The following is a 26,663-nucleotide window of genomic DNA, read 5'->3' on the forward strand; positions in this document are numbered from 1 at the left end:
TATACAAGATTATTAGAGTTATTTTCCTTTTTATTTATTCTTAGTAGTTAAATTCAGCCTAAGGTCAGTGCTTCCATTTACACACTAGAAGCAAAGCCAGTCTACTACTGCCATCATATGAGAAATTTTATTTTTTGGCAATCTCTTTTCTGTTCATTCTTGGGGGAAAGAGATACCTCACTTTTTGTTATTTATATGAATTGAGAAAACCAGTGCAGAATTTATAGAATGGGGATATTCAAAGTGACCCAGAACCATTAACTCTTTGGCAGTAACTTTATAAATTTCAAAGAGACACATCTGGGGCTTCCTTGGTGGCGCAGTGGTTGAGAGTCCGCCTGCCAATGCAGGGGACATGGGTTCGTGCCCTGGTCCGGGAAGATCCCACCACGGAGTGACTAGGCCCCTGAGTCATGGCCGCTGAGCCTGCACGTCCGGAGCCTGTGCTCCACAACGGGAGACGCCACAACAGTGAGAGGCCCGCGTACCACAAAAAAAAAAAAAAAAAAAAAAGAGACACATCTCTCATAGTTCCCTGCTTCACATCAAAAAATGAGAAATCGCCAACCATATCATGTCAACTATAACCAGTATAGTATATTCTAGCTACAAATATATGAAACTGTGACTTGGATGTGGGTCAAAAGAATGTTTTAGAGCCACCCTTGCTAAATAAGATAAATGATTGCATTAGCATTTCTCTTGAGATGTTCTTTTTAACTCATTGGAAACTATTCGCAGATAGAAATAGAACTATTTTGAATGCTGATCTCAACATGAAATATAGAATTCACAGAATACACAAAATTATTGATGATATAACATTCAACAATCAGGGTGCTATGAATTTTAAATTAAAATTCAATTATGTAGTAAAAAAGATTTGTTGTAGCTAGAAAAGAAAATATTTTCAGAGGCAGCAGTTACCCTTGGTGGAAATGAACAGTTCTACATAAAAAGGAAATCCAGGAAGAATGCAAACTAAACACCAGGATACCTGATATATATAATTTAATCAGATAGTACATAGACTATGACATAAAAACAGCAGTTTACTAGAATAATTATTGTCTGCAGCACATGAAAACAGTTTAGAAAATGGGTTAAGGTCATACTCTGACAGTAGACTCGTTGGAAATACAAATGTAGAATAAGACAGATTTATGCATCGTCTGGTGCTGCCTTTTCTTGTCATCAAATCAACTTGAACCAATAGATTGGTGTGGATTCAAGCAATAGGTGTGTTGTTGATTAATTGATTAAATCTTGCCTAGTGAGACTGTTAACCTCATAGAGCCACAGTTAACTAACTATTTATTGATATTTTGGTATTTTAGATGCAAAAGCACATTTCTTCTAATTGGAAACACAGCTTAGAACTACTTTGTGGGGCAGATTTACAATTGTCTGAAATAAGAATGCTTGGCTTGTTATATATAATTCTTCTATTCAGTGACAAATATGCATTTACATATCAGAGACTAGGATTTTAGAGATTAATCCTGGTGGAATTTTTAGGGAAATCTTGTCCAACTATATTTATGGAAGCAAGAATATGTTAGATTATTTTTTAATTGGGTGTGTTGACTGGCCTAAGCATAGACATTCTCCTTTTCAAATGTACAAAAAATGTACATTACAAAAAGCATAGAAACAAACTGAAAAGAGTGTGCCACACATCCTGGATAATTATCTATATGCAGCTAAATTTACAGATACAAAACAAAATACAGCCTATTCCCTTATAGGGCACAGTTATTTTTTAGATACAATGTACCGCTAGTAAGTGGTCATGGGCATCAACTCTAGTTGTCCCCAGCAGAGAGAATAAGAGCAAGATCCGTTCGGTACAGCTTCCCTCCATCCGATAAAGCCATTATGCTTTTCTTGTACGTTGGAATATTATTAATATCCAGATCCTATATAGAACATAGAATGTATTATAATCCAGTTAAACATGGAAGTGAATTAACCACTGTCAAGTGATAAAATGTGAGACTAAACTGCTTGTTACATCAATCCATCAAGAAAAGAGCTGGATTAAATTCTTATACAAATGTGGATAAATCACAAGGTTGTTTTTGAAATCTATTTATCACAGTTAAACACTGATTCAGGCCAGTACCAAATCAGGTTAAGAACTGAAATCTACTTCTGCTCCTCTATAAATTTTTAAAGTAGATTCTCCAAAATGGATGTGAGGTTGCTTCTAGATGGATCCATCAAGTCTGCTTAAGAAGTAAGTGTGGCAAGGTAACTAGATTACCTGTTTATTCTTCTCACATAGATCCTTCAGTAAAGCATCCAGTTCATTTTCATCTATGTATCCATTGCCATCCTAAGGGAGGAGTAATAAAACAGTATATAAGCAAACTCATCCATAATAATGGAGAATGTAGTAAATTGGAAATAATTGAAATCCTCAGAAAATCTTCCTACTGCAAACTTGGCAGATATTCTAACCTCTTAGGTCAGACCCTCAAATTTTTAACTGTTCCAAAGTTCCAAAATAGATATGAATTCCCTCTCATTCAGCATCATATATTTGTAATATACTTTGAAATTTTCAAAGTGATTTCACATTTAATATTTCACTTTATGTTAACAATATCACCACCTCCTGTTGAAGTAAGTAATTAATCACAAATATTTTCATATGAGTGAGGACATATAGGCTTGGGGAAGCTATATTACTGGCTTGATGTCACATCAGGCAGTGGAAAGGCTGTACTAGAGCCCGCAGAGCACTGATTTGGTCCAGGAGTAGAGAAATTAGAAGAAACAAAACATGTTAACTAGTGACATCATACACAACCTTTCCTCACACACATGATCTTACCATATACTTAATGGGAGGATTCTGCTGGATATTTTCATCTAGCTTAATCCTCATTCTACCCTGCAAAGTGAGTATTATTATCTCTTGGTTACAAATGAGGAAACTGAGGATCAGAGGATTTTGGTATCTTATTCAAAGCCTCACAGGAGATAAATTGTTGCATGGGATTTGAATCAAATTTGTCTAATTTGGGATATAACATAACTAATTTCCTATGACAAGAATAAATTGGCTGAGTAATTTTAATAGCTCATGTTTCTTTTAATATGACCTTGAGTTTGAGGTTAACCCTTCCTGAGCATTTTCCAAATTTTTCTAAAGAATCAAATTATAGATAAGAATTTTTTTTACCTGATCATATAACTCAAAAGCTTTATTGAACTCTTTCCCACACATTTTGACTCCCTAAATGATAGAGAAGAGAGAAAAGATTAAAATACAACTATTATATTCCATTGTGTTTCCCTTGGCAAATATCCCACATTCTAACCTTTCGAGAAAAATATTATTTATGGTAGAGAAAAGGAGAAATACCTGAAATTTAAGAAGAAAATTCTCCTGCACTGGCAGTAACCTTTTGAGAGAAAAACATTATATTAATACATTAGATTTTTGACAAGGATCAGCTTTTTATAATAATATTTGCATAGTTCGTAAACTCACCTGGCCATCTCAGTTAATTCTAGTTTCCCATCATTATTTGAATCAAACAATTTCAGCTGAAAGACAGAATGCATTACTGTAGCCATTGAAGAATTATTTATTGCATTGAGGAGAAGGAAATTCAAAATAAAGCAGTTTGAGTTATCAATTACCTATATAGACAGCAGAATTCTAGAAACTAGCATTTATTAAACTTCCAGTGCAAAATTTCTATTCTGTGACCTGTGTCAATTGCCAAATTTATCAGAACAATATAGAATAGTCAGAGTAATAGTGATCTTAGGCTAGGCTTCTGGAACATAATCATTTATTTTTCTTGCAAATATATGTTTATATGTATCAAGATGTGGGAGAGATGGTGTTTGGCAGTACATAGCACATCCTGAAACTTTCCAAATAATAGTATGAAAATTAATATTTAATTTGTTTCTCTCTTTTACAGCATCAAAGAGTACAATCAGAATAAGCAGATAATATGAATAAATCCTCAGAGAATAAATTTTTGAGTAAGTTTGAATTGTTTTATTTTGCCTTGGGTACTAGGTACTCAATAAAGCTCCTTACCTCCTCATTGCACTTAGGTATACATCATATACCAAGACATAGCCAGGTATAAACACATTCGTACCCGTATTTGGGAAGCATTCACCTTTTAGAAAGTTGCAACTACTGTTCTAATATTTTATATAGAAGGACTACATATAAAATAAAATATATAAAATATGTGAAAAAGTGGCATTATTTTTGTTTTTAAAGAAAGGAATGTGATCATAAAGTATATAGGTTTGGTGAGGTCTCTTTAGGGAAAAAAAGAAGGGCATTCTGTGGTTTGAGATGTTCTAACAATCCTTTGTAGGAGGTAGATTTTTTCAGGATCTGATACTGATGTAACATTTTATAGTCCATTGACTATAAAAGTTCTAAATTTTCACAGTGTCTACCAAGATACTGGACACCAGATCACACAGTTTAGTGTCCACAGGGAAATATTTCCCTACAAATATATTTAAATTTTAATTAGTTCTTGATTAATCTACTTCCTGGATTTGAGCTTGTTTATGACATTTAACCAGATAGGCCAGGCCAATTCAACAGGGGGAAAACTCCCATTTGAGTGGTTTTAAAAAGGCTGCTTCAAATTTCTACTTGGAAAGGAGTCTTTAAGTAGACATCATTTAAGACTGGCACAAAACAGAAAATTGATAAATGTAGGTTATTGTCCATTTCCCAAAAGTTATTCAGAGTGTAGATCTGCCCATTGTAACACGTGTATGTTAGTGATGTGGTAAGTGGCAATGTAATGAGGAATGAAAGAGGGCACTTCCTTACAGTGAAAACTTTTTTGATTGCTCTGAAACTAAAGATTAGTCCCACTTTATAATAAATATCACTGTATAATGAATAGGGCAATAATAAAGTTCTAGTGTTTTTTTTTTCCCCACATAAAAGTAGGCTGACAGACTGCAAGTAAACCTCAGTTACATCAAATATGATCAAACTTTTTTTTTTTTTTTTTTTTTTTTTTTTTTGCGGTACGTGAGCCTCTCACTGTTGTGGCCTCTCCCGTTGCGGAGCACAGGCTCCGGACGCGCAGGCTCAGCAGCCACGACTCACGGGCCCAGCTGCTCCGCGGCATGTGGGATCTTCCCGGACTGGGGCACGAACCCGCGTCCCCTGCATCGGCAGGCGGACTCTCAACCACTGCGCCACCAGGGAAGCCCTGATCAAACTTTTTATAAAATTATTTCTCAGGAAAAAATTCTAACTCCTTTATTGGTCTAAAATAACATAATTTTTATAATAGGCACTTATGTTTTACAAGTTATTTATTTATATCAATGAGGTAAGAATTCACTGTACATTTATAGTACTTAAAGTGTGTATAAATATATGTACTGATCTGGATAATTTAAAACTGTCTGAATTTCAAAAATTAAACAATTATAATAATGTTGCCAAAATACTGGGCCATGGCTTAATCAGTTTGGCAAAGGCTTTTTCCTCATAGTCCTAATGCTGTGAATCAAAATGAACAAACTTTACTCACTTGGAAGTTAATTAACTTCATGGGCATTGTATTATTTTATCTGGATATTTATAAATTTATTTGTTCATTCATTCTTCAAACATTGTGCTTATGTGTAAAGCAATTTTCTTCACTCTATTAGCAGTATTCTAAAATAGTTCTTGGTTATACTATTTACCATAGCATCAAGCTCAGGGTATATTTGGATTTCCTCACCAAAAGCACCAAGACAATATTCCAAAATAACAAGAATCAAAGGAAAGAAGGAGGAAATATCCATTTTTAGTCACTGAATGAATAAGGTAGCCAGAAGTTTTCTCTAAACTCTAACAAAATCAATGATTTCCTAAGACATGATAAAAATGGATTCAGAATCTCTATAATAAGTGAGGTTTTGGTGATATAATTTATATATCTATAATGTAACTTACATATATATGTGATATAATTACACTGGCTTGTAAGAAAAACAAGTGATATTTTGATAGATGAAAATTGCCTACCTCCACAAGAAAGGGAATGCTCATATGCTGAGCCTTAAAACCAGCCTTACAATACACTTGTAGCATTCAGCCTTACAAGGTATAAGCATCCCTAGGTATTTCACTTTTGCAGTGAAATGATACCTATGTGCATGTGATGCCCACACCATGGCTTGTTTATTTCATCCTGTGTAGACTTGGGAATTAGCCAGAATACAGTAATATTTCATAGGCTCTTGGCTGTAGTCTTTTCAAGATCAGTCTTACCATTAGGTCTGTATACTCAGCTAGTTTTTTATCATCAACAGTCTTGTTTGCTTTTTCCAGCAGGTCCTTTAGAAAGTTCTGTTAAGACAAAAAAGTCAGATAAATTTCATCAATAACAAACAATCTGCTTTCATTTCAGCCTGCCTTGAAATGGAACACCCCAGGAATACAAAGGAAGTCTCTTTTTGAGGGTAGAACCGGGTAACGGGAGGAGCTTAGAAGGGAGGTACTCTTGGCGTTCCAGCAGTTCTCTTTGACTGAAAACTTATCTGTCACAGTCTGTGCTATGCTATGCTATGCTTTTATGATTTCAATTAAAGAAGTATCTGGATTGTGCACCATGTAGGAATCAGAGTAAAAACTTGTAAAACCAGCCAGCCCAATGGAGGCATTTCTACCTAATGGTATTATCAGTAAAGAAGGTGGAGACCTACCCTTAATTTCAAGTGCATTTTCTGCCCTCACAAACTGTATTTCCACATCAGTTTATAGCCAATATGAAGTACATTTCACCAGAGGGCTTTTAGGCTTGATACGGTACAAACCACCTTGGTTACAATGTTTCAGCTGACTGTTCAAACTAAAACAGTTGGCTGCAGATGTTACCTAATCTTTGAAGGATATATGAATCACATCAAAGTAGAGATTAATGTGGGAAGGATGAAAAAAGATGATTATTAATTTGACAGTTGAAGTTTAGGAGTGAATTTAAATTTTTTTACCAGAGAAATAAATTAAAGCTTTATAAAAACTTGCCATATAAATGACAGTGTAAGTACTTAATATAAAGTCTTTCATTTTGTCTAGTGCTGTTGATTTGCAACTTCTTTATTTGTTCAGAAAATGAATTAATGCAATTATGGAAAACCGAGCAGATATTATGTTCAGACATTATTGAAGGATAGGATTTCTTCAGTTTTGTAGTTGTTTATCTCCCTCCCAGATTTTCTAGCTCTGCTGGGCTGATTTAACTTCATTATTTTCAAGGAAGGAGAGCTTTTTCTTGGTTTGATAAATTTAATTTCACTTCAAACATTCCACTTCAAAATCAAAGTAAAGCATGGAAAACTCAAAGTTATCTGTTGGGGGATGAATTTTACTTTTGAACCATATGAGGCTTTTGTCAGAGACTAATTGGGTTAAAAATCCTCATCAGAGACTAAAATGGTGGTCACAAAAATAGCCTGGGAGAAACCTCGGGATGCTGAGATTCAAAGTCGTGTCTGAGAGCAAGCAATGTTTTACTCTATTACGGAACTTAAAATTAGCTTTCTTGAAAGATCCATTAAAAAAGAATGCCAACTTATCGTCAAAATTCCCCAGAGAGGAGTACTTCTATTTAGAATCTCTTCTGAGAATAAAATTTAGAATAAAGAAGGCCAGTATTGGAAATGAGCTAAAGTTTCATTATGAACTTGAAATGATTTTTAAAAGAATTTTCTTTGGTCCAATAGAATAAAAACACAATAGTTTAACTGTCACCTTGTGGGTAACCTTGTGGGTTGCTGAGTTGCATATTTGTGAAAGACATTGTTTTTGGTGATTTCACATGAAAAATGCTTACATTTCTAAGTGTTTTTATTTTTTAAGGTGTTATTACTATTATTTTCCTTTCTTAAAAATTTTTTTAAGAAATTTTAAAAAAATATTTTTTTCAGCCATGCCACAAGGCATGTGGGATCTTATTTCCCCTACCAGGGATTGAACCCATGCCCCCTGCAGTGGAAGCATGAAGTCTTAACCACTGGAGGGCCACGGAAGTCCCTGTAAGTGTTTTTAGTTAAATATGTTTTAGCAATTTTGCAGTGGTACAAATATATGTAACTCAAACCATGTTAAACTATGACCAGGAAACTGTGTTTGTTATTCATGTTTCCCTACATAATAGCAGAAGATGTAGCTCTTGATGACTGAAGCTTGAAAATGTTTGTCCTTGTGGGGAAAAAAACATTATTATCATTATCAGATATTCTGTGTCCAAAACCAGGTTCTTTTCCCAGGCAGCTGTGTACTCTTTAAAAATTATCTAATCTCTCTGAATTTCAGTTTCTCTGTTTGTATAATGGGAATTATAATACCTCCCTTGTAACTTTTCTGTGAAGATTAAATGTTAAAATATATTTTAGGCATCTAGTACTATGCCTGTCACATAGTAGGTGCTCAATAATTATTAATCTGCTTCCCTTTTAGTTACTCTATACCATGAAGATAGAGAAAATAGTGTCTTCCAGACTGAGAAGTATTGAGGTGAATTTAAAGAAATGACAGAAAGATGCTTCTATATTTCTGAAGGCTAGTAAATTATTGAGTTCATGAATAATATAATTTATACTGTGCCTGTATTTCACAAAATCTTCCATGTGCAACATCTTACTTGATCTTCACAATAAAGCTGAAAGGAAGGTATTATTACCCCCACATAAAAGATGAAAAAAATCAGGCAGAATGATATAGAGATTTGTCCAGAGGTAAGACTTGATTTCAGACCTCTTTGCCTTTTCCTTCATATCTTCTTCCTCCCCCACCAGCTCTTATATACATCTGTGAGATATGAATTGATAAATTCATTTTCAAAGTTGCAGTTTTTCGGAAGTTTGATTATATTAGGACTTTGTTTTTATTGCTGTTACTGAGAGGCAGTAAGCTACGGGTCTTGGAACAGACGAGTTTAGAGATCACAGTTCTATGTCTTATTTCTGTGTAGCCTTCAGTACATCAATTAACATCTCTTAAATTTTTCCTCACTGGGTTAAGACTAATCTCAAAGAACTCACGTGAAGATTAAATGTGTGTAAAGCACCTGGCATACAGTAGGTGTCCAATAATTGTTTATCTTGAAAGAGAAATCTATTTATATAGCTGTTTCATTTATAAAATAAAATGTCAAATTTTAATGAAAATAACCAACCTATTTGGCTTAGTATATAATTTATCTATCTATCTATCTATCTATCTATCAGCTACCTCATATAACAATTTGTATATACCACAGAGAATGCTAATTTTACATTGCTGAAGAGAATTTCAAGAAGTACTTGAAGTCTCTTTTTTGATCTGGTTCTTTATTAACAATTGGAAGAGTGGGTGAAAATGTGCCATTGCTTAACATTAGTTTCTTTTGTGGGAGGTTTTTTAAAAAGCTACAAAGTTTATAATTATATTTGACAGGAAAAAACTTACATGTTTTTACTTGCTTACCTTAAGCTCCTCAGTTTCTATGAAGCCACTGTGATCAGTATCATATTTTCTCCATGTCTGTAAATTATTTTGGATAAGGAAAACCAAATATATTAAAAAAAAAGGCAACCATTTTCCTATTTTAATTAGTTTTCTGAAAACATCACTCAGTGACAGAGCTTTCTTATACCTTCATGAACTCCTCACAGGACTTCAGCTGCTGGCATCGGAAGAGCAGCAGGAAGTTCTCTTCTGTGGGTAATACATGAGCCAACTAGAAAAGATTTTAAAAGTTGTTGTAAGGAGTTTGAAAACAAGTCTCTCACATTTCCTGCTCTTAGGTTTTCCTAACATAGTTTTATTACCTAGAAAACTAGGAAAGGAAAAACATTATAATCGATTTTTCCTTTCTGATACTTTGCCCCTACAAAGTGCCATTGTGTTTTCCAGTGCTTGGGTGTCCTTGAGTGACTGGTTCTCTGGTCTGGGAGATGACCACAGCAAGGATGCTTAGGAAGCTCAGATAGGGATTATTTGACCAATTCTCATCTGCTAGACATAGAAGGAGACTCATCCTGGTGGCTTGACCCCTTCATCTTTTCTGTGCCACAGATCTGGTCTTATTCTTCTCAGGGCACACAGAATGGCACACATGGGGCCATACATTTCATGTAGAATAAAAGAAACTATGAGAAATATGAATGCAGTGGAAAAGATAGAAGGAAAAAATGCATTCTTAAGTCTAAGGAGAAAGCTTATTAAGAGATGCAAAGGAAGGGAAACTCAAGACAATTGTAAGACAGTGGAAAGAGAGATGGAAAGGACAATTCACAATGAACAGTGGAAATTGACCAGTAATAGGGAATATCAGTTCTCAAATTTTTGGTTTCTGCTAAAAGAACGTCTGCTGCTTGAGTTCAGGGCTTGAATTCTATTCGATGATTTCCATTTAGTGACCTTATGATATTTCTCCTTAGATCTCATTTTGTAACTTCAATGCTCTTCTTCTTTTTTTTTTTAGGAAAGAAGGACTCCAGATCCCATTTTAAGATGAATATAATCTATCTATTGTGTGCAGGGAGGGAGGGAGCTGGATTGATGGCCTCACTGAAGGTATGGGTTCTATTCCTGGCTCAGCTGCTAATTAGCTGTGGTCCCCAGCAACTCCCTCAGCCATTTCTGGAACTTAGCACTCTCATCACTAAAATAAGGACTTGAAATAGAAACCAGTGTCTCTTAAATGTATTGGGTTCAAAATGACTTTGAGAATCTGTTAGAATCACTACATCTTCACCGTTAAAGAGTGAACCTACAACACTATATTTCATCTAATTTCCAGAAGCTGATGAATCCCCTGAAGTACGGGCATGAAGCCTCATCTCTGGATTTTAGACCAAGAATCTGCAGTCTAGATTAACCTTAAGGTCAGCATAAACACCGAAAGTTCTACCAAATTATAGGAGACTCTCACACTTCAAAAAAATGTTGTCCTTTTAGGTCCATTAAAAAATATAAAATTTAATATAAAATGGATCATTCTACCTTATAGGCAAGTAATCTCAGCTTCTTTATGCCTGTATAATATGTCCTTTAACTTATCTTGTTTTTAGATCTTTGAAATAATATCTCAGTTTAGAATCATTCAGTTTATAGGCACTAATAATGGGATGAAACTAAGAGACAGGGCCAGACATCTTATTAGGATGTTTAGTATGACTCAGAAAACATTTTCTTATTTATTTTGAAACAAAGGTCACTAGTTTGGTTGTGCATTAATGCAAGCATTTATTTAGGAAACAGGAAATAGCCAAAGCCAACTCTCTATTTATTGGTATGTAAATTGTCAGATACCACTTTGTAAGTTTTGGGTGGACCTCCCCATAGACCATCCACTTCAGGAGGGCAAAGACTATTCTTTGTCTTCATCCTCTGAATACTCAGTGTGGTGCTCAATGTTAGGTGCCTGACATAAATGTTTGGAATTGGTTGATAATTTTACTTCATTAAAAATACCTACTTAATATGATTTGTAGTGAGCATTTTTTTCCATCTTCATTGCAATTTTCTATATTGCTTGGATTTTCCCAATTATTGTGTGTTGTTTTGAACAAAAATAATAATTTTTCTTAAAAAATTCTATTTACCAAAATCCACCAAATATATAAAAACAGGAAAAATAAAAGAATGAGCTAGTAAGCAATGACCACATGTAAAATTAGGGAAATTTTAACCATCTTTGTTTCAAAAATTAAACTTCATATAACTTTCATAAAGTTCAGTGGTCTCTAGAATGTCAAATAAAGAGATGGTAAAATTGCTCTTCATGTAGTATAAATATATATCTCTTTGCCCATGTCATTTTGGTCCTAGTTGGTTTAATTATAAGAAAATACATATTCTATCTACATGCAAAATAGTCAATCTTTTAATTTGACTGAACTGTTAATGTTAAACTGAATACAGTGCTGTCCTATTTTACAGACATTAGAAGTGAGTCTAAACACATAAAACATTGTAATAAGACAACTAGTCACTAAGAAAGAAGCAGTGAATATGTGTGGATAGGATGTGGCTATTAGTGAACATTAAGAAGTCTTTTTGGGGGCTTCCCTGGTGGTGCAGTTGTTGAGAGTCCGCCTGCCGATGCAGGGGACACGGGTTCGTGCCCCGGTCCGGGAAGATCCCATATGCCGCGGAGTGGCTGGGCCCATGAGCCATGACCTCTGAGCCTACGCGTCCGGAGCCTGTGCTCCGCAACGGGAGAGGCCACAACAGTGAGAGACCTACGTACCGAAAAAAAAAAAAAAAAAAAAAGAAAGAAAGAAATCATCTTTTGTGTGTTTTTTCTTTTGTTTTTGGTGGGGGTTTTTTGGCCACATCATGTGGTTTGTGGGATCTTAGTTCCCAGACCAGGGATTGAATCCGGGTCCTTGTCAGTGAAAGTGCCTAATCCTAGCCACTGGATGGCTAGGGAATTCCCCAAACCATCTTTTTCAAGGTGTGTTTCACAGTGCATATGAATTAATATTCAAGTTTTAGAGCTGGTGCAGTAACTCTCCAGCAGTTGACTTTAAGACCATATCTACAAAATACCTGAGGTCTTTTATAGAAGCTGTTAAGTAGGGCTGCTTTTGTCTCTGTTTTGCTAAGTCACCGTTGTCCATAGTAGTATCCAGTACTACCTGTTCCAAGATTATTGGTGATTTCTTAGTTCTTGGGCTACCTACCTGCTTTTTCATAAACTCTCAAAACTTTATTATGGGTTGGAGAAGAGAGCAGAGAAAAGCAAGGGAATAAGTGGCAGGCAGATAACTGTGGCTGCCACAGGAAAATCTCTCAAAGCTTCATTTATGAAGCTTGTCGCTTGTTGCTTTTCACTGAGAGTGGGGAAGCAAACATTTCTACTTGCCTGTCTTCCCTATCAGTCTATATACAGCTTGAGGAAAGGGTCTGTGTCTTAATTACTGTTTCTTTGCCTGGCACCTGCAAAAATTTCAGTAAATATTTTACTCAACCAATGAATGAAGGCAATTGACTATCTTGGGTCAGCATAGGCTTCCAATAAATGGAAATAAGGTTCCTTTGGAGATAATTCAAATAACTTATTACTGAGTTGCAGATAGGGGTTGGGGTGGTCACTGTGATATGACAGCCAGAGCTCTCTTTAGGTGCTAGGAGTGTTGCTATGGTCTCAACTGCCAGGTCTCTTTGGGAGATTACCTGGGCTGAAGAGAGCTATGTTCCCCAAGGAAGCTGAATTCTATGACTGATGCATATGGGGATATAAAACCTAGCCCTCTCACTGAAAACTTGGGACATCTCTGAAGGGTCATCCCAGTTTAGAATTCACTGTAGGGTCAACTGAAGTTGAGACTATATCACAGCCCAAAGCCTCCCTCTGCCCAGCCCTGTTATTTTCATTTACCTTCCACAGGTATTAATCCCAAGAGCACTTCCTAATAAACTTCCTCATTGCTTTTCTTCAACTCAGATATGCTCCCCAAGGAACTCAACCTGTTCCATGACAGGGATCTTTACCATCTGTCTTCTATTTCTAGGCATAAAATGGAGCCCTTGCCTGTGTTTTGGAGTAGGTTGAAATCCCTTGCTCTGGCTCATGTGGCTATGATTCAGAACCTACTAGGCACTGTGCTGGATGCTGGAGATTCATAGTCACCGATAGTAAGAACTTTACAGGGAGGCAGATAATTTCAAAAAAAGTTTTTTTTCAGACAATTTCAAAGCAACATGCTAGGTGCTGGGAGAGTACACATGAAGTAACTTTACTAGAAATATAAGTGACTGAGCTATATCTTTTAAAGCACACATGAGACATAACTTTTGAAGACAATCTTGGTGCATGTTAGCTTCCTTCAACACATATTAGTAAAACATTCACTTTTTTGGTTTGGGAACCAAAGAAATATTTTTCTAGCCAATGAGAAGTGAGTCCAGGAAACCTGGAAATTTGAAAGGCAAATAATCTTTCTGTACAAGTTAAAGACTGGTGGAATTTAATAATTTGAATTTGACAAGTTATAAAAATGGGAAAAAGATTGACATTCAGAAAAATGGTATAGATTTTCCAATGAAATATTTTTATTTTATTTGTTTGACATGTATTATCACATTTGATGTTGATACTCATATGTCACCCCTGTTCAGAGTCAAGGAAACAGAGGCTCAGAGAAGATAAACAGCCTGCTATCACATAGCTTATAGTTGGAGCCACATTTGAAATCAGACAGTCTGACTTTTTTGATTTTGAGACCTTGTCCTTTTACCATCACCCTCCATTAAAATCTTCAGTCAAAAAATTTTCTTAATAAACTGTTTTTAAAAATCTATCCAGGGGCTTCCCTTGTGGCGCAGTGGTTGAGAGTCTGCCTGCCGATGCAGGGGACACAGGTTCGTGCCCTGGTCAGGGAAGATCCCACATGCCGCGGAGCGGCTAGGCCCGTGAGCCATGGCCACTGAGCCTGCGTGTCCGGAGCCTGTGCTCCACAACGGGAGAGGCCACAACAGTGAGAGGCCCACGTACCGCAAAAAAAAAAAAAAAAAAAAAAAAATCTATCCAGAATGAAGTTTTAAATCAGACTTTATTGTCAGCCATTTCCCCAAATTCTGAGGTAGAAAAGTAGTCTGCTATAAAAAAAATTACACTTACTATGGTTAAACTCACATGCTCAAATCCCACTATGGCTGAAAAGAAGGAAAGTCTAGAGAAGTGTCTACTTCCCTGGGGGGGTTATTATAGTTTTAGGATTAAAATAGCTTGTAGATCTATTTTTCCAGTGGGTGCACTGACCTGGACAAAGAGACACAATAGACTGGAGAGGTTGGTAGTTTCCCACATAGTTCCCAAGGGATCAGGTGAAAAGTTTGCAGATTTGACATCCAGCTAAAGGAAATATCTATACTTAATGTGAGCACCAGAGAAGAAATTTCTATTATCTGTTAAATCATTCAGTCTCTCTCTTTAACTATTTTAATCAGTCTTCTCTGCAATAGAGCTATTAGTCTGAATAAATTTAGAACATTTTGACTGTCACAGTATTTGTTAAATTATCTCAGAATTTCAGTGCTCCTGTTTTGAGTTTGTATCAACAATCTCTTTATTATCGAACTGTATTTGTGTGAATTTTAAAATCTCTTTGGAGACATAAAATTGAAAAGTTCACAAGAAAGCATATCTGTACATTTACCCCTCTTTTTACATGTTTTTACATGTCTAGGTAGCAAAAGCATGTAGTTGGAAAGTGTCAGTCAACTTCATTAGAACAGAAGTTTGAAAATTAACCACTATATTTTCTGATCTTTTGAATGACACATTTCAATTACAGCCAAGTCAATTTGGCCTGTTTCCACCAGGAAAGTAGACTGCCACTTAAATACCATTTGGTTTACTTTGATTAGATTTTGATGAGCCCATGTGTACACCTGCTAAGTGGGCAAAACAAGCAAACCTAACCCCTTTTTCCTTTGAACACCAAAGTGATGGTGTACTTGATGTGAGTTGATGGGAGTAAGTAGACTATTATATATTTTGGAGAACCTGGGTTTTTCCATTCCTTCATAGCTGGCTGAGATTTGTGTATTTGTATTTCTTGTTATATATAGTATTTCTTAGCAAGTGATATATAAGTTGGAAAACAGAAAGGATGAAGTTTATTTAATACAACTTTCTGGTGACACTAGAGAGCACATTACAAATTCAGGCATTCCCCACTCTTCCTTTCTCCATTTTGTACATGTAATCTGTAGTTTTCAATTCCTTTTTTACAATGATTTTTTCAGAACCTCTCATTTTTCTTGTCCCTCCTACTTAACCAGGCTAAGTACAATCAACATGCATATGAACTACAGCAGCAATCTCTTCCCTGTTCTCCCACTCTCTCATTCTCACTTCTCCAAGTTCTCACCCTCCCCACTTCCTTCTCTGTCTTGGCTGATAACTCAGATTAATGAAAAGAATTCTGGAATCAGAGTCAGACATAAGCCTGTATAAATGTTCTGTCACTCCCTGCCAGTGGGATCTTGGACACATCATTCAACCTTTCTGGCTTCAGTTTCTTTATCCTTAAAATGAGAAATCTTGGCTAGCTTTTCCCACAGGTCCCATATGACAAAAAGTTCCCCGTCCTGGAATACTTAAACTTTCTAATTAATTCTTATGTGTCTCACTTCTCTCCCTTTAAACTCTTTCTGCTTCCACTGATCTGAAAGTTCTTCCCAAGTTATGTTTCAAGTGGTTTGGTCAAATAACTTCTTTATACTTTGTGCATCCCTGTTCAACCAGGCTAAATTTAAGCCTTGCCATAAGTAATCAATGAACTGAAGCTTGAAAATATTTTCTTTTTTTTTTTTTTTGCTGTATGCGGGCCTCTCACTGTTGTGGCCTCTCCCGTTGCGGAGCACAGGCTCCGGATGCGCAGGCCCAACGGCCATGGCTCACAGGCCCAACCGCTCCGCGGCATGTGGGATCTTCCCAGACCGGGGCACGAACCCGTGTCCCCTGCATCGGCAGGCGGACTCTCAACCACTGCGCCACCAGGGAAGCCCGAAAATATTTTCTTTTAATGCATAAAATGTATGGATTATTAATTGTAAAAAAAGGCTGAGTAATTTAAAGGAAAATGGCTGAAATTCTATTGAAGTCACAGGTTTCCTCAACTATAAATTAGATGTTCATTTTATATTTGTATTTATTTTATTTTGTTATAATGAGAATCAAATGAGATCACATATTTGAAAACACTCTATAAATTGTGTAATGTACAGAAATAAATGAAAATTCTTTTTCTTACTGTTATTGCTATAACAAGTTCCTCAAGTCTTCATTTCAGTCTTCACTAACTTCTTCATCCACTTCTGTTACCTATTTCTCTCTATCTTTCCTCATACAGAAATCCTTTCTTTCCTATAACAGTTTCTTTTCTCAAACTTCTGGGGAAATTTCTTGCATCAAACCTCTAGGAAAATGTATTTGCTAGTGAATCCTAGTCTCCCATCCAAATTAGACCTCAAATAATGCTTCATAAATGATTATACCATATCATACACAGTAAAATATAGATTCAAAACAGATTCATCCATCTGATCCTTTTAAAAATGTAGAATCCATGTGAATCAGATCCATGCTTTTTGTGCTACTGTTACAATCCAGTATCACTGAAGAAATTAAAATAAATAGCTGAGCCCACTGGAGTTCTTAAAGGTGAAATACTTTAAATACAAGATGACAGTCTTTCCTCTGCTAGAATTATAAAGTATGCCAAACTCTGAAATAGCCACATCTATAATTTCACTGATTTTAGAATTTCTGCTAGTTTTGAATAATTAGATTTATGTCATCTCATTTATATTCATTTGAAAGTTATTTTCTTATCCTTGATGATTCATATCTTGATTAGTTGGCCTCTATGTCAGTCTATAAGTCCCATTACTATTAATTTATCTATTTATATAGTAATGAGTTACACATGGGCAAAGGGGAAAGTGTATACTCCAGGGAAATATTTTAATTACAAAGATAATAATAGTATGTTCTTCTTTAACTCTATTTGTGGTAGCTGTTTAAAAATAAGTGTATTTCACATTGACGTCACAGGTGTCCTATAAAATCAATTATTTGAAAACCAGGTTAGTTCTCTGAATCAAAGTTAAATTATGACTAAATGTTTCTCACAGCCAGAATACTTCACAATCTAATACATTAAGAACATTATATAAAGAACATAATTATGCCTATATTTGGTATATTTTAAAATATGACCTTATTAATTTTTCTGGACAAAGTTGTTCACTCAACTTCTCTAATGGGTTGCAGAGTTAAAGAAAGTAGCTGAGACACTAGATTTTATAAAAGTAGAAGTAAGGGAAGCAACAGCTGTTTCACAAATCTGAGAATGCTGAAGAATTAATGTCTAGTCAAAGTTTTGTCTCCTTGATTCATAGACCAAAAGAAAAGTTGTCCTCAATAGGAAAAGTCATTGTCAAAAGATAAGATTTGACACCAAGAGTTTTAACTCTTAATGACTCAAAAGAAATCTGTACCTATAACACATCATAAAATATTCACTGACTTTAGCTAAGTTCTTATGTTTTTATAAGGCCAACTGCTAATCTAAAATGGAATTTCAGAAACCAGCATGCAGCTTTTTACCATGATATCATTTAGGGACTACAAATACTTTATTTTATATTCTAACAGAAAAGTCTACACTGTTAAACAATAAGAAATACCAACGAACCATATACTTGGTTGGTGTTTTATTGACCTGAATCTGGGTAATGTAATGGGATGAATACTCATCTAGAAGTTGGGGGCTTGAGCCTCTAATTGCACCAGTGCCAGCAAACAGTTAACATAGTCAAAGGCAAATCATTTCACTTCTCCAGGTCTTAGTTTCATAATGTACTAAATTTCAGCTTTGGATTATGCAAATTCTTAGGTTTCTTTCATTTCTGAGCAGTTTTTGATTTTATATTTCTGAACAAAAGATAATATGTTACTTAAGTAAAATAAACCTCTTGGAACAGGTCTTGCCGTATCATGTTTGAGTTGAATACAACTCCAAAAATCTCACTTATTAAAACTATATGAGAATAATGCATAAGTTTCTTACCTCTACAATTCCTATTTTTCCATCATCTTTTTGCCCATACTGATCCACAAAAGTTTTCATCTCAGGTGATAACTCCTAAAATTATAAAAAAAAGCAGGTAAGAAGTTTAAAAAACAAACAAACAAACAAACAAACAGTATGCTTGTGATGGTGTAATAACTTGTTGCAAAGAAAAACTGGAATTAGAGCCATTCAGAATTATGCATACGATTAACTATTTTCATGAAAATTAAAATACAAGTGATACACAGTTTTTACTGGTTTCAAATGACTTATTATTATTTCTGAATCAATCACTATGATTTATCTTCTATTATTAGTTTTCAGAATATGTTATCCTTTGAGAATGTAGTCAGAATCATTCAGTTCATAACATTTAGTGAATTTAAATATAATGATCACTGTGAAAGTACTTTAACATTGCTTGCTTCAGGAAAGATTATTTTATATTGCTGCACTAATTGTCCTATAACATTTTCTTTATTATAACATGTTTTATCCATGGAAGTTAAAAATATGTGTTTTCAGACAAGCAAATAATGTGAATGTTCAAGAGCAACTCATTTGTAAGCAAAGAATGTTTCCAGCACGGAAGTAGTTGGAAACATTCTTTGCTTACAAATTAAAAATCAGAAAAATATGTGTCAGATTAAAAAAAATAACTTGACCAATTTGCACTTTCATTAGAGACAGACAATACTGATGACCTTATTTTGGTCACTGACTGTATATGCTTAAGATCTTTGACTCCAAGAGTAATTTAGGGAGCAGTTTTCCAGTGTTTCCTTGTTTCCATTTTTTTTCCCAAGACGATGTTCTCTCTCTCATTTTGTTATGTACATAAGACATGTTTAAGAGTGACAAAGTGAATGCTTTCATCTCATTTGACTTATTTTTTTCAATGTATTCTATTGCTTACATAATCTCTTCACATATTGCCAGATTAGAGAGCTCTGAACTGTAAACTAGTAACCTGAACATAGAACTAGTATTCAGGAAGTTGGATTTATACCCTTGGGTCTTCAACATAGCCCATTTAAAATAGCCCTCTTGAATTAACTGAAGCCTATGTAAAATAGGTCAGCCTTTATGAGTGTCCTATTCTGTGTCCTTAGAAAAGTAAATTAAGGTCTCAGTTTTTATCATAACTAACAAGATAGTGATATTATCTATCACACACATTTGCTCTAGGGATATAATTTGACGGCTATATTGAGGCTGAATATTATTATTTCTAGTGTTACAAAATCCTGCTTTGGTTAAAAGTAAATATCTTTAGTAGAATTGAGGTAATAAATAGTAATTAAGCAATTTAATATAGACTTTAAAAACTCTTCCAATATGGATTAATTTCAACTTGTATTTATTAAAGTTTATTTATTTTATTACAGCAACAATTGTAAGAAAGTGAAAGTGGCAATAGTGTGACTCTCAGTTATGTTCTTTACACATACCTTAAAGTAACAAAAAAGTGTAAAGTAAATTTAAAACAGTGTATACCTCTAGTCCAAATTTATGTTTTAAACAGTGTAAAACATAATGATAATGATAATAATAATAACAAATTAAAGCTTTATAAAAAAGAAATGCAAACTTAAAAACTATGTTTAGTGAAAAATGGTAGCTCTGAAAGTAGACTGGGTTGTTATATTTCATTAATGCTATATTCACCTATAGTAAATATTATTGAAATTTTTGAAATTTCACATTATTAATATGATAAGCCAAACAACGTTTTCATTAATACAGTAAAATCTGTTATCCTATTGCTAGAAATGCAAATAAACTGGGTTTATAAGGTCAACCTTTAAGTTCCAAAAAAAGAGAAGAAAAAATATAAAAGTAGATTTAGTACAATGGGGTCAGTAGTGAAATATTTGTCTACTACATGAACTTCTCAATCCATATCTTGATTTAGATTTTAACTATTCAAAGCCTATATTACATAATTCACAAAATATTCAATAATCAAGGTATTAAGCAACTTGATATAATCCTGTACCTGTGCTCAAATTTGGTATAATAATCTAATAATTACAGCTTCCAATATTCTAAAATTGGAATCTCGGCTGTAGAAAAAAATAATTAAGATCTAAAATCTTTAAAATTCTAACATGAAGTCACTGTTTGCAAAAAGTATAAATATTAAAATGGGAAGAGGAAAAGAAGTATCTGAAAACATGTATAGAGTTTCTAAATATCTGAATTTCTAAATGAAAATAAATATTAAAATTACTTCCAGAACAATTAAAATATAATCATTTAGCTGCTGGAAGCATCTTTCAAGGTCTTAATGAGAAATTTTATGTCAAGTAAGATTTTCCAACCAGATTTTTATATATTTATATTTTTAAATGTGGAAGAAAATGTTTTGTTAGTCAAAGATACATAGAGCTATAATGATAGCATTGCATGAATTTATTTACATGGTAATGTATAAGGTGGGGGAAGGGAATGGAGAAGTATATAAAACATTTTCAATTTTATTTGATTTCATCCTATTATACTTTCAAATTTATGTAATATTAAATCTGGGTAAAACAATTCCCAGAGTGTTATCTGGTTTTAAATCAATTTGATATAAATCATTGGATTTTAGCAATTGATAGTTTTTTAATGCTTCGTAATATATTTTAGTGTTCTCTGGGATTCTTTTGAATTTGTTGTACAGAGATGTGTATCACACAATTTTTAATTTAGATAGAACAAAAAGGGAACTGTTAGTAAATTGTATGTACAGATATATATATAATATATGTGGACTATTATATATATAACTCAATGCTAGACGTGGTGATCTGCTAAAGGATTCACACACCACTATATTTTCCTCTAAAGATATATATATATATATATATATATATATATGTATAGTCTATAATGTAAAATCTCTAACGATAGTCAAAAAGACGAAAGATTGGTAACATCTCTCTAGCCCAAATCCAACATTGCCTTCTGCAATGCAGTCTTACATAAACCCCAATAGATTAGTAAGATTCTTAACTTATTTTCCTCTATGTAATCATCTCATCTATGTTTTAAAGCTGGGCATATTTTATTTTTATGCTGACAATATCTCTTCTTAACAGGTTAATTTATGCCTAAAGGAAGTCATTCATAATTAATAAAAATTGTCATTTGTTTAATTAACTAATGGCTTAAATTACAAATATAGCTTATTTTCAAAACACCACTAATTGCTTCTCATTAGAGTATCACTTTCCTTGTTTAAAATATGTGAAGTTCTTAAAATTACTTTTTACATCTCTAACTTTTGGTTTTCTCCTTCTCAACAGAAATGAATCCCCTTTTTGCTAAATTCCTTGCTCATTGTTATGTTGCAAAGTTGTACAATTTTCCCCCAGAGAGGAAGGTCAAGACAGGACATTTTCTCATCACTCCAACCACATCAACATTACAAGAATAATAATTGGCAATAGAATAAGAGATCCATAATCTGCAGATTTGTTTCCTGACCACCAAAGGGGCAGAAATGTATTTCTACCCCCTTACAGGCTGTTAAAGAGAAGTTAAAAATTACCTAACTGAACTCAATCGAAGAGGTGGTGATCTGATAAAAGATCTCACCCACACTTTCCTTTTAAGCACTATTAAAGAAAGTACAAGTATAGAATCTATGTTTTAAAAGCTCTGGTTTCATATTGTAAGGTTTTTTCCCTTTAAGGAATTTCTCTCTCTCTCTCTCTCTCCCTCTCCTTTCTCTCCCCCTTCCCCTTCCCCCTCTCCCTCTCCCTCTCCCTCCACAATTTGGAAAGGCGCTCTTTCTCCCCTTCTCAGTAAATAAATGTTTACATTCCTGGAAACCGTTTGATTTCGCTGGCTCTTTATGAGAATGCTAGAATATCTATTCATTTAAAGGCGAAGGTCCTTTTACTCCTTTGCAAACTTCAACCTACCAATCCAGCCTTCTTCCGCGCTTGCTGGAGCTCCTGAATCAAGTTCTGAAGCTCTTTTCCTTCCAGGTAACCACTTCCTGTAAAGACAAAGAGGTACCCAGGTGTCAGACATCTCATTCTGAGTTTCTTCCCCATTCAATTTCCACAACAGCTATCTTTCTGGCCACCGGAGAGGTTCTCTCTTGCCTCGATATTCATTAACCCGCAAAGGATACAGGCACAGCAGTGCTCCCCTCCCAGCGTGTCAACATTTAGACTCACTAAGGCGAAGGAGGATAGTTAGGATGCTGAGTGTAGCAGTAGAAACTTTGCGGGGCAGGGTTCCTCAATCCCCCCCACCCCTTTTTATGAGTGCCATTCTTGGAGAATAAAAGTTTACGGTTTGGGGATAACATAGAAACAATACATAAACTTTAAAGTCAATGGTTGGCCGCCAAATGGAGAGATAAGATTAGGGAGGTGCGGGAAGAAGTAAAGAAAAGAAATGAGGGATAATCAGATCGGGAGCCTCGAGGGAGGGGAGAGGGAGGGAAAGGGCAGGGACAAGGTTCTTCAAAAGAGAGAAGATAATCACCGTCAGCGTCGAAATGAAGCCAGATCTCGAAAAACTGTGAGGCTGTGATCAGGGATGATTGCAGGTGGGATTCTGCCATTGTATAGCGGAGTGTGTGTCTGCGTGGAATATGTGTGTGTGAGTATGTCAGGGCGAAAGTGGGCTGAGAACCTCAGGGTGTGTGTGTGTGTGTGTGTGTGTGTGTGTGTAAAGAAGAAATCCTGGGCTGCTGGAGGAAGAAGAGCAGGGCGCAGGCGCTGCCAGGCGCTGTCCTCGGTGCTGCTAAGCTCTGGCGTTCCTCCGGAGTTCTCTCTCCACAGCCGGCACCCAGTTCTCAGTATTTATCTTGACAGTCGAGCCGGGCCACGCCTCCTCTTGCCTCCCATTCCGCAGTCCCGCCTCTTGCTCGCACCCACCTTCTTCCCCTCCCTTCCAGTTTTCTCCTCTTCTCCCAGGAAAGCTAGTTGGAGCAGTAGTTTTGAAGTGTAGAAAGCAGCGGGTGGTGGGAAATCCTTAGCTCAGAGACTGGATGCTGAAAATAGACTAATTTCTCTCCACATTCTTATGTCCAAAAGGTATCTTACTCCTGAATACTATAGTAAAACAACGTACATGAAGAGGTTTTGATTTTCAGATGGAAGAGGAAAGCTAATGATGGGTAGAACCACATAAATGATACTTATATATTGTGTGTGTATGTGCATGATTTCTCCAAGATATTTTAGTATTTGTTTGAACAAAGTCAGGTGAAAGTTGGCAAATATTAGATTAATTTAATTAATGTATACAAGGAATATATTGATATCAATAACTACTCTATTTTGTGCTTGTGAGGTCCATCACATGAATGTTTCTTAAGATGGCTTATATAAACAAGCCTTGCCAACATGAGAAAGCAGGATTATGTTGTTGTTTTTTTTTTCAACCTGAAGTAGAATTGTAACTGGAAAGTGACAGAATTAAACTATAAAATCATAAAATGTTAGGAGAAGGAAGTAATCTTTAGGGATATTATGGTTTATCTCCTTTGGGTTTAGAAAGAGTGAGCAAACTAAAAAAAAGAGAAACCAAGGATCTGGTCCAAGTTCACACCTAGGTGAGTTAATGACTCAGCCAAGGCCCTGCTCAGTGGCTGGAACACACATATCTTTTCTTTTTGCTATGCCAAGCAAGTCTTGTTAAAGAATATTTCAGAAACTGGAAGTTACCATCAGAGTTGGGGGAAAAAAAATGAACTGAACACTTTATGTATTTTAATATAATAAATAATATATTTAGATGATTTATTATTTACTTAAATACTTCTAAAATATTTGGTTTTGAATATTTTGAATCCTTGAGGTCCACTGAAGATGTATCTTAAATGTCTGATTAGAATTGTACAAAAGCAAAATGAAGGAACAAGAGAAAATTCGAATACAGCCAATGTAGACTTAAAGTGAATTCACCAAGCTCTATTTTTTAACCTGTGTAATTGAGAATAAGAACCCTCAATTTTATGTTTCTGAGACTGTAAGTCTACCTAGTAGTGGATTTGTGGCCTATTTCAATAATCTTCTCAATGGAATTCTCACTTCCATAGTACTTTGTTGTACACAAATTATTTTCACTTTAGTTACCTTATATGATTCTCACACTTAGTTTCTGAGGCTGTTATGCAGAACAATACTACTAATAATATTTTACACAAAAGGTAAATAACTGTATTCTTGGACTAAATAGGCATTCATTAAATATTCATTTGTTTATACTTTTACTTATCCAATAAACATTTATTAGTACTTATTATGTCAAGCACTCTGCTAGACACTGGAAAATAATGAAATAAAAAACATGGTGCCTGCCTTATTGAAGTTTAGATTTATGAGGATATAGTCACATGCACACACATGATATAATAGATATGATGGAGGTATGCACAAACTACTATGTATGTATAAATCTCCTAATTTTTCTGCATGTGTGAGAGTTGAAGCTTAAATTATCTAACTTTTCTTAGATAACAAGTGCAGAGAAAACTTTGTTCCATGGTGGGCACTTTTGGTTATAAGGAGAAATGGTAATGGGAATGAAAGACCAATAGTTTGTGCAAGCTCATAAATTCTGGAAGACTAATCCTAAATCTAGTCTGCCACTATATTAGCAGCAGGAACTTTGTTTGAAAAAATATAGTATGTGAACTTGGAAGCAAATGTTATCACTTCAAAGACAGGGTGAGAAAGAATTCACTATAGAATAATTTGAGGAAGCACTCTGACCCTTTCTGGTCCTAACAACTAACAATGTCTAGACTTTGGGTACAGTTAAGAGAGAAGGAAAATTGCTGGGATAAAAATGAAGGAACATGAATTGAACAAACCAATGAAAAGACAACTAAAACTTCTATTACTTTTGGTAATTACAACTAATTTTCTTCCTGAACACCCCCTGACACCCTCCTCCCACCCAACACACAGTGGTATAAATTCCTAAATAGTTCCACCATAACTTTTTTTAAGAGTAGTGTTTTAAGTTTCAAAAATATTACATGACTGTGAGAGGGAGATGCAAGAGGGAGGAGATATGGGGATATATGTATACATATAGCTAATTCACTTTGTTATACAGCAGAAACTAATACAAATTGTAAAGCAATTATACTCCAATAAAGATGTTAAAAAATATATTACATGACAACTTGAAAACAAAATTTAAAGATGTATATGAAAAAGCCAGCTCCTTTCCATTTTACTTTGCTTAAGTTAAGAAGACTTCAGAATTTCCACGTAACATTTTTTACGTGTGGTGATTTGCTTAGGGTGGGAAAGGAATAGGTGATTTTCTTGGAGCTGTGTGCAAATAGCAAGCACACTCTTTTTACTTCTTTTTATTTTTATGTAGAATGGCTTTTGAAGGAACTAATGTAGATTATGGAGATCTAAAGCCCCCTTTTAAATCATCTCTTAAGACTGCCACTACCCTAAGCAATCAATATTAAAATCTCGGGCTTCTCTGGTGGCGCAGTGGTTGAGAGTCCACCTGCCGATGCAGGGGACACGGGTTCGTGCCCCAGTCTGGGAGGATCCCACATGCCGCGGAGCGGCTGGGCCCGTGAGCCATGGCCGCTGAGCCTGCGCGTCTGGAGCCTGTGCTCTGCAACGGTAGAGGCCACAACAGTGAGAGGCCCACGTACAGCAAAAAAAAAAAAAAATTTTAAATCTCCATGATTTTACAAACACACAAATATGGTTTTTTTTAATTTTCACAGAAAAGAGACTATATTCTTTATAGTACTCTGTAACTTTTGATTATTAAATCAAAGGCATCCCTCCAATATTAACATCAATATCTAATTCATAATTTTTATAGTCAAATAATATTTTTATTGATTAACTGTAATTATAGACATTCAAGTTACTTCTAGCTTTTTAAAATTATTTTATTTTTCTTTTTTTTATTGACAATGTTGAAACAGTGCAACATACACCTTTATCCATTTATCTTAGATACAAGTGTGTTTTGTTCTTGTTGTTTTTTGTTTGTTTGTTTGTTTTTTGGCCCTTGGCTTGAGGGATCTTAGTTTCCCAACCAGGCGACCAGATATTGAACCCAGGTCACTGAAGTGAAAGCGC

General features: G+C 35.0%; 1 protein-coding gene across 1 annotated transcript; it reads right to left on the reverse strand.

Moving 5' to 3' along the window:
* Positions 1 to 1,054: 1,054 nt before the first annotated feature.
* CALB1 (calbindin 1) lies at positions 1,055 to 18,652 on the reverse strand. Its single transcript, XM_081258719.1, has 9 exons — positions 18,583 to 18,652; positions 9,645 to 9,728; positions 9,476 to 9,532; positions 6,278 to 6,355; positions 3,503 to 3,558; positions 3,374 to 3,413; positions 3,191 to 3,244; positions 2,267 to 2,338; positions 1,055 to 1,919 (listed from the first exon to the last, which is right to left on the reverse strand). The coding sequence occupies exons 1-9, from the start codon at positions 18,640 to 18,642 to the stop codon at positions 1,806 to 1,808; spliced, it is 615 nt and encodes a 204-aa protein (XP_081114845.1). The 5' UTR covers positions 18,643 to 18,652; the 3' UTR covers positions 1,055 to 1,805.
* Between the last annotated feature and the right edge of the window lie 8,011 nt (positions 18,653 to 26,663).

The sequence above is a fragment of the Mesoplodon bidens genome, assembly GCF_964165515.1.
Source record: "Mesoplodon bidens genome assembly, chromosome: 16".
Taxonomy (NCBI): domain Eukaryota; kingdom Metazoa; phylum Chordata; class Mammalia; order Artiodactyla; family Ziphiidae; genus Mesoplodon; species Mesoplodon bidens.